General features: G+C 38.1%; 1 protein-coding gene across 2 annotated transcripts in view; it reads left to right on the top strand.

Moving 5' to 3' along the window:
- Positions 1 to 8,470, top strand: part of myo1e (myosin IE) — a 61,646-nt gene that overhangs the window by 32,657 nt on the left and 20,519 nt on the right. For both annotated transcript variants that reach the window (XM_015391834.1, XM_015391833.1), the window contains exons 6-9: positions 457 to 546; positions 3,110 to 3,241; positions 5,439 to 5,573; positions 5,773 to 5,905. In XM_015391834.1, coding sequence (XP_015247320.1) covers positions 457 to 546; positions 3,110 to 3,241; positions 5,439 to 5,573; positions 5,773 to 5,905 — 490 coding nt within the window. The remainder of the gene's footprint in view (positions 1 to 456; positions 547 to 3,109; positions 3,242 to 5,438; positions 5,574 to 5,772; positions 5,906 to 8,470) is intronic.

Here is an 8,470-nt window from a genome sequence, read left to right as displayed (position 1 = left end):
CTGATAAAGGGGAGGTTTGATATGGGCCTGTAGTTCTGGAGTAGTAGTTTGTCTAAACTTTTCTTTTTCAGCAGTGGTTTGATATTTGCTGTTTTTTTAGGAACCTGATTACTGTTAATCTCTTTCTTTTAAAGATGACTGAGTGTAGGCAAAAGGAAAATATTCCATTTGGCCTTTGTGAGCAATAACAGAATAGGGAACCTCTCCGTCTGCTTTAAAGATTGGAAACTCATGTGTCTCTGACGCGCACATGGCTTGCAGAAAGGATAATGTCCTCCAGACAGTGTGCGTGTTTTTTGCTGTCTGTGCATGTGGGGGTGTGTGTGTATGTTTATGCACTCATCCTTCTATTTGAGTGGAAACTTCCAAGCCCTATACTATGCTGTCGGCAAGGGTGTGAAATGTTGTCAATTCTTTTACTTGTCTGTGCATAACAAACAATTTGTTTCCTTGCAGCATGTTAAAGACATCATCCTGCAGTCCAACCCGCTCCTGGAGGCCTTTGGAAATGCCAAGACACTGAGAAACAACAACTCCAGTAGATTTGTAAGGCTCTCATTGTTCAGCTCTCTGAGTGGATAAAAACTAAATACACATTAAAACCGGATCTATGATACAAACAGTGGCTTTCAAAACCTCCTAGACATTTTTTGTCATGCATCCAATGGACTTATTAGACTACTCGTACTTGTCATCTTACTGGGTTGCAGTTCCAGCATTCTTAGCGAGAAGCCTAGACTTCTCGCTAAGAATGCTGGAATGCTTTTCTGACACGTCCTCCAGTTTCTCTAGAGGAAGTCTGAGAACATTCAGGGCCAGCTAAGAGACATAGTCCCTCCAGCATGTCTTGGACCATCCCGTGATCCTTCTCCTGGAAGGATGAGCCTGGAACTCCTCCAGGGCGGCATCCAAAACAGATGTCTGAGCCACCTCAGGTGAAAACTCAATTTGGAGGAGAAGTGGCTCTACTTCACGCCTCTCCTGGATGGCTGAGCTCCTCACCATATCTAAGGGTTTGCCCATTTACCCTGTAGAGGAACCTAGTTTTAGCTGCATGAAGCAGAACCATGTCATCCCCCAAAAGCATAGAAAGAATCTGAGGACCCCCAGGTTTTACCCTTTCCTGTGCATGAACCTGACTGGTGAAAGAGGGCAGCCCTACTTGAGTCCAACATGCACTGGAAAAAGGTATAACTTAATGCGGCCAAACCAAAACGGACTCCTGCTCCACTTGTGCAGAGATTGGATGCCCCTAATCAAATCTCGACTCTGGTTCACCCTCACATAGACCTTACCTGGCAAAAGGTAATATCCCCCTATAGCTGGAACACACCCTCCTGTCTCCCTTCCTGTGAAGAGGGGCCATCACCCCAGTCTACCAATTCAGGGGCACAATCCTGATTGCCAGGTATTGTTTAAGAGGCATGTCAACCATGACAGCCCACCAACATCCAGAGACCGGAGATGCTAAGTCAGATCTCCTTCATCCCCAAAGCCTTACCACCATGGAGTTTTTTTTTTTTTTTTTTATCTTGTTGACTTCTTAGGGATGAACAAATCTTACACATTTCTGCTTGCACAAGAGAAGGCCTGAAAGTGAGGTTGAGGAGGTCCTGAAAGTATACCTTCTATTATCTGACAAGGTCAGCAGTTCCCCACCTCTATTGTAAACAGTGTTAGCAACACAAAGTTTACTCCTCTAAAAGCACAATGGTTTGCCAGAGTCGTTTTAAGGCTGACTTTTTGTCTGCCATTTTTTTCTTTGGCCTCACAAAACTATCCCAAGGTACAAATGGTGACTTCTGTAACCACCTGGGCAGTGGAATGCTTGGCTGCAAGACACACGTTTGTGTCAAGCCAATCATGTTCAACTGGAATCCTTATTCACCTTCACAGCATCCATTGCTGTCAGTCTCTGCCACCAAGTTTGGGGGTTGCTTCCACCCCAGGTACAGCAGACCTTAACGGTGGCTACATCAACAAGAGGCACAGTCCATGGTCCACTCAGACTTTATAATCCCGGACCTCAGATAAGACCTCTCTCGTTGATTACGTCCCTGATCAATGTCTGACTCGCCACAAGGTGGTGATCAAGGAAAGTTCCAAATCTCTCCTCACCACAGTGTCTAAGACATGTGGCTGAAGGTCATAAGAAACGGCTACAAAGTCCATCATCAACCTTCAGTCTAGATTGTTGTGGTGCAATCTAGACTGTTGAACTTTAACCTGGGGGACATTATGGGCAAACCATGATTTGCACATGAGTCTGATAATACACCACCACTTTGTTTCAGACATGGATCATTTTTCTCTTAATCGCATCCTTCCAGGTATCACTGTGGTTTCCCACACGGGCAATCAAATAGGATGATTGAGTCTCTGAGAGGGGTGAAGTCCAGCACTCCTATCAAGCTTTTATGGATCAGATTACCCTTGGTGTTGAATGCTTCCCATCAGTGGCTGACATTACTAGCCTTGAATTTTTTTCATATCGTGAAGATTTTTTTTAATGACACTGTTGTCTTGGAATACCCTACCAGAAGCATTTAAGCACCAGAAAAATAGTCTCAGGTATCATCCAAGAATTGAAGTCCCTCCCCCACATTAAGGAGGGGATTTCGTAGACTAAATGATAAGTGAATTGTATAAGGAAGGTTTTAACAAGATGTTAAAGCCTCTATTACATGACTGACAAACTATATATATATATATATATATATATATATATATATATATATAGTTTAGTAGAGGTGCTATTCAGGACACACTGGGGAAAAAAGGCACATGTTTGCTCATATGGAAAATTAAAATAACCTCATATCAAAAATGTATATACGCAAGCTTATACCAAAGTTTACAGGCAAAATTTCCACAGCAATATTTTAATTGGTTTTGAAAAATAAATAACCCTTGGCATTAATGGTTTCTAAAAAAGCACTGAACAAATGGGTCCTGTGTTCAGTTTGGGGCCTCTGACTTTTTTTTTTCCCAGGCTCTAAACTCCAATCTGTAATGTATAAGTTTCAGTCAAGCTGAGAGCAGACTATTTTATTGTGTTTTTATTTTAGGCTCATTTTATCCAGCTTTGGTAATTGTTTTTCTCCAACAGGGGAAATACTTTGAAATCCAGTTCAGCTCCGGTGGTGAACCAGATGGGGGAAAGATTTCCAACTTCCTTCTGGAGAAGTCACGCGTTGTCACGAGGAATCCTGGAGAAAGGAGTTTCCATATTTTCTATCAGGTAAAGCTGACATTGTTTTTAATAATTGTTTTATTTTATTTTTTTTTTCAAATGACCTGAGGCCCAGTGGAAAAGCTAATATTAAAATAATAAAACTGTATGAAAAGATTTTAAGAAGGGATCAATATTCTGTGACACCCAAAAATTTGGCAGGATATGGAGGTAAATGGAGATATTTACCAAACATAACATGTTTTTGAAATTTTGGATCAATCTTTTGAAATTAATGTCATGATGTTTCCTTTTAGAAAAATGTTTATGATTAAATGTTGCTATTACTTCAATATGAACAAAGTAAACAACTATCTAAAAATCAGCCTTTAACCCTTAGAGTAATTGTTGGTTTATATTATACAAGATTAAATTACACACTTAAAACACACTTTATTTTTTGTGACTTAAAGTTAATGTAAACCCCAAACTTCTCACAAGACCAAAATATTACATGGAAAATTACATTTTTTTATTAAACATTTTAAGAAACTCCATTGTGACCTTTAAAATAATTGAGAAAGGCTGCTGACAAGACAAGATGGTTGTCAAACAGACTGCCTTAATAACAAGTGTAGGCTGCAATAGGCCATTTCTAAATAAGGTGACTGTTCCCAGATGGTATATTAAAGAAGAGTTGAGTTGACCTTAAGATGGCTGTAAAGCCACTCCATTCTAATCTTTGTTAGAAATGAACAAGGTGTGTAGTCAGAACCTCAAGAGCCACCACACACAGATGTATCAAAGATAGACTAAAGCTGCGATTCAGTACTGGGCCTGAGACATAATCACACGGGTTTCATCTGGGCTACAGAGAAAAGGCCAGGCTGTTGCTGGGGTAATGGTAAAGTTGTTGTTTTTTCGGCTGTTTTTTTTTCCATTTCATTTGTGAATGGAAGTCTGGCCTTGGAAGATTAGAGCAGCTTCTTGAGGTAATACGTAAATGTTTCACTTGTTGATTGTTGGAGTGAAGGTTGCATGATATTAAGAAAACCTGTTATATGCGATGTAGAGGGATTACTGCATATATGCATTAATACTTACAGTGCATCTGAAAACTATTCCCAGTGCTTTACCATTCCCACATTTTATGCTAAGGTCTTCTTACAGGTTACTTAATTAAAATCTCTCATGTGTAGCACTATTGATACTTTTCAGAAGCACTGAAGAGGTATGCAGTGATTATGATTTTTGCTCTTGATTCATAGAAAAAACAACTAACACATTTTAGGGCATGTTTCTTGCGACATGGGATGACTAATTCTGTGATGGGATGTGGTATCTCTTGTCCATTTGTTTATCAGACTGATGCAGCCCCCTTGGCTGATTGTATGTCATGGGCATTAGGGCCTTAGCCAAATAACATGCAAGGGCTTCCATTATTTATTTGTACCTCTTTGATTTTTTTCCTCACTTGTAAAACTCTGGTAATCTGCTGGACTGTTCCATCACACAAACTGCTCTGTGGAAAAAAAGTCTTCACATTCAATAGTTTTTCATGTGACAATCCAAGGTGCTCTGAGTAGACAGACAGAAGGACACGAGAGATTTCTGGCAGAGAATCAGTGCAAGATACGCATCTAGCTCATTTTGCAACTAGTATTTTGGTGCTGACATTCTAATCATTGTCCTCTCCTGGTGTTGTTTTTTGGTGTTTTTTATTATGTTCCGGGCATTTAAGTGTTGTGTAATATGTTTCCTTCTAGTGATAAGCTTTTATGGAGATAGTTTTTCCAGATTGACTTGGCGCACCTAGGTCACGGCTTAAATTACAAAGTCATGGTGTAATGAGTTTGGTATCACTTATTTCCTACAAGGTCACCTGAGAGTTGCTATCAAAGCAACCTGATTCATGTTAGTCCATCAGCAGAATCACTAGCTGATTGCCTCTGTGGACATCTCCTGTAACAAAACCTTTTTTTTTTTGTTGTTGTTGTAATATTTAACATTTTTGAGATGCCTAGTTTTAAGGTTTGGTTTATTGTTAACCATAATTAACAAAGTGAAGAGAACAAAAAGATTGTTCTAATTAATTATATATATTTACATAAAGAACATTTTATTTTGTTACATTTTATGTTTAGTTTATATCTCTCACACCAAAGCTTTTCCAGGGATTGGGTGCTTTATGCCCATGGAAAATTTACTATAAAAAACCTCTACGGCTGGTTTACACTAAAATAAATGTTGAATATGTCCTCCACAGTTGATAGAAGGAGCCAGTGGAGAGCAGAAAAAAAGTCTGGGGATCACAACCCTGGATTACTACACTTACCTCAATCAGTCTGGCTCTTACAAAGTGGAAGACATCAATGACAAGAGTGATTTCCAGGAGACCATGGTACGATTAAGTTACTTCAGTTTATCTTGTTGCGTCTTTTCCACTATTTTGTGAATCTCCATCCTCTCTTTTTGCCTGTCGTCTTGTTATTCTTATTGAGTGAATGCCTATTTTTCTCCAAGGAAAGCACTGTAGAAGACATCAGACCACACACTGTAGTCCTGATTAAGCATCCTGTTTCTCTTATCTGTTTCTGCAGCAAGCAATGGATGTGATTGGCATATCACAAGAGGACCAGTCCATGGTGCTTCAGATTGTGGCCGGGGTCCTGCATGTGGGGAATATAACCTTCAAAGAAGTAGGCAACTATGCCGCTGTGGATAGTGAGGAGTGTAAGTAGAAAGATTGTATTTATTTTGTTAAGGATTAAACTTTGGCTCCATTCAGCTCCTACCAAGATATTTCATCGGGCACAAAGTGGTGGCAGACGGTTTGCAGACTCTGAAACATTTATGCGGTTCTAATGGGGCTAAATGGGTAATGGGAATATTTCGCTCCTATGTTTTGTGCACTTAGCTGTCGTCCTTAAGCTGGCTATGTGGGATATTTCTCCAATACTTCTCTCTCACACACCCTAAAGTTTTACTGTGTTAATGCAGGCCTTCTGCCAGCAGACTGAGGTAATCTTGTCTTATGGTGGACTACCAGAAAAACTAAAGCCAAATTTTGCACAACTGCACTTTTGTCAGAAGCTAAATGATGTGAGAAAAATAACACATTATCTCCTATCCTGTTCCTTCTCATCTGTCACTGCTTCGTTTTATTATTTTCTTCTCTTCTCCATCTTTAACAAAATCTCTATAAAGTCTTGGAAAGTGCCAGGGGGAACAAAGCCCGACTGTTCTGTGCAGACGTAATAGTGGCACTTCATAATTTCTTCTCCTTCCTGCTCTCCCCAGTCTCACCGTATGGTTGAGTGTAGAGATTCCAGTTTTCTATGAGTTTTGGTGTAATGTTCTTGCAGTCCTCATTTATTATCCAAGTTATAATTAGAACATGTCTTAAAGATGTGGACTATATATTTCTTTTTAACCGTTGCATCATATTTAGGAATAGTTTTTGTGCTCGGTTAAAGATACCCAAAATATGTATATCAAAATAACAACCAAGACTCACTATTTTGCACATGGATGTGGAAATAAAGACAAATTATTTTAAATCTTATTAAAGGAAAAAAATATATATATCCTGCTGCTTTAGTGGAAAATCTTACTCATTAAGTTTGATGATACCTACTTATCTTAAATTGCTTATCCTCTAAGACAATTTAACTTACACAATTTGATGGAGGTAAATGCAAGGGGTGGTTCATACATTTTCATTTGAATAAGTAGCGTTAGATTACATAACACATAGTAAGCACCTTTTGCAGTTTACATTTATTTTGTATCCCTTCAAAAAGGCCCACTTGACAACCTGGACATGTAATGTTGGTGTTTATATGTCCTATAATGTAGCAACAACAAACATCGAATGACCGACTCCTGACTGTCAATAAGTCTGTTTAACCTCAACTTTGCATTACTTTTTATCACTTTTCTTGAAACATTTTGACTTTCTTTGTGTTAGAACAGTTTAATGACTTTCCACATAAGATTTTATATTTCCATAGCTGTTGTTTTTTACTTGCAAACGGACATTTACATATAACACTTCATAGAACTGATTATATGTTTAGATTCCATTAGGCTCTTTAAAACCTATTTTACATCATTCGTTTGTCACCTGAAAGTCCTCTAAATTATATCTGCATATTTTTAGCTTAAAGGTTTCTTGAGACAACTGGTTATTCCTACTGTAGAAATTCCCATAGAAAAAAAAAACAGAGGGAATGCTATTTAAGGGTTTCCTCTATGAGCCCAACTGACAGTTTTTCTTTTTAGGTAAAAATCCAGAAATATTAAATTTGATCATCCAGTCCTACTTGCAGGCAGTTTCCCTCAATACACACCAGATATTCAGTTGAATTCATTTATAAACCTTCGATAGTTAATCAACTTTTTTATTTTAATCAACTTGTTTTTGCATGGTGGCAGAAAGATCAGACATGTCAGCTTCTCACTGTCTTATTGATCTCTGGTTCAAACATTGATCTGATTCTATTTATGGTATTTAAAATAAATTAAACATTCTTAACTGCAAAAAAAGTTAACCGCGTGAAAAAAAAGTCTAATAGACTGACCATGTAATTTAGAATGAATGTCTAAGATTCAGGATGTCATATTAGATGTTAAATATGCAGTTACCGGATATATTTGGCGACACGGTTGTCTGTTTTTCCATAGCTTAGAACTACTGAGCCTTTCCATTGACTTTAGTAGTTTTGGTTTGTCTCTCACTGAAAGTAATACAGCCGGAGACTCGAAGATGGAACAAAAATGTTTAAAGAATGCATGGATTTTTTTTAGGAATAAATTATTTCACAGAGTTTTGTCCTCAAGGCAAACAGGTAAAGATTATAAGAAATCTTAAGTTGGTTTGAACACATTTATTTCACTTAGAAAATAAAGAAATTGGAATTTATTGTATGTCTTTTTTACTTTAAAGAAGGCTCATGCTGTTTTACTCTTCGGATTTCCATCGGAGAGACAGTCTAACTAGTAGAGTTGATTGGTTGACAGACTGACTTCAGATGACATAAAAAGACAGGCTGACAGGAATGTTTCAAATATAAAAGCAAAGATCAAGACTATGCAGTGCTTTGTTTTGTTCACCATCACAAGTGCAAAGAGCAGTCTTGATGACTCAGTGGCTTGTGAATCTCTAAGACATCATTTAATCGTCAATGGGTAAAAGATGGGAAATTACAACTTTCCAGTTCTAATCCAATGCCCTGCTTGGCTCCAGATTAGCTAACAGTAACAACTGATATATACAGAGCTTTAACAAATAAAGAA

The sequence above is a fragment of the Cyprinodon variegatus genome, unplaced genomic scaffold, assembly GCF_000732505.1.
Source record: "Cyprinodon variegatus isolate N-32 unplaced genomic scaffold, C_variegatus-1.0 Scaffold561, whole genome shotgun sequence".
Lineage (NCBI taxonomy): Eukaryota > Metazoa > Chordata > Actinopteri > Cyprinodontiformes > Cyprinodontidae > Cyprinodon > Cyprinodon variegatus.
This window is presented reverse-complemented; position numbering and strand designations above follow the sequence as displayed.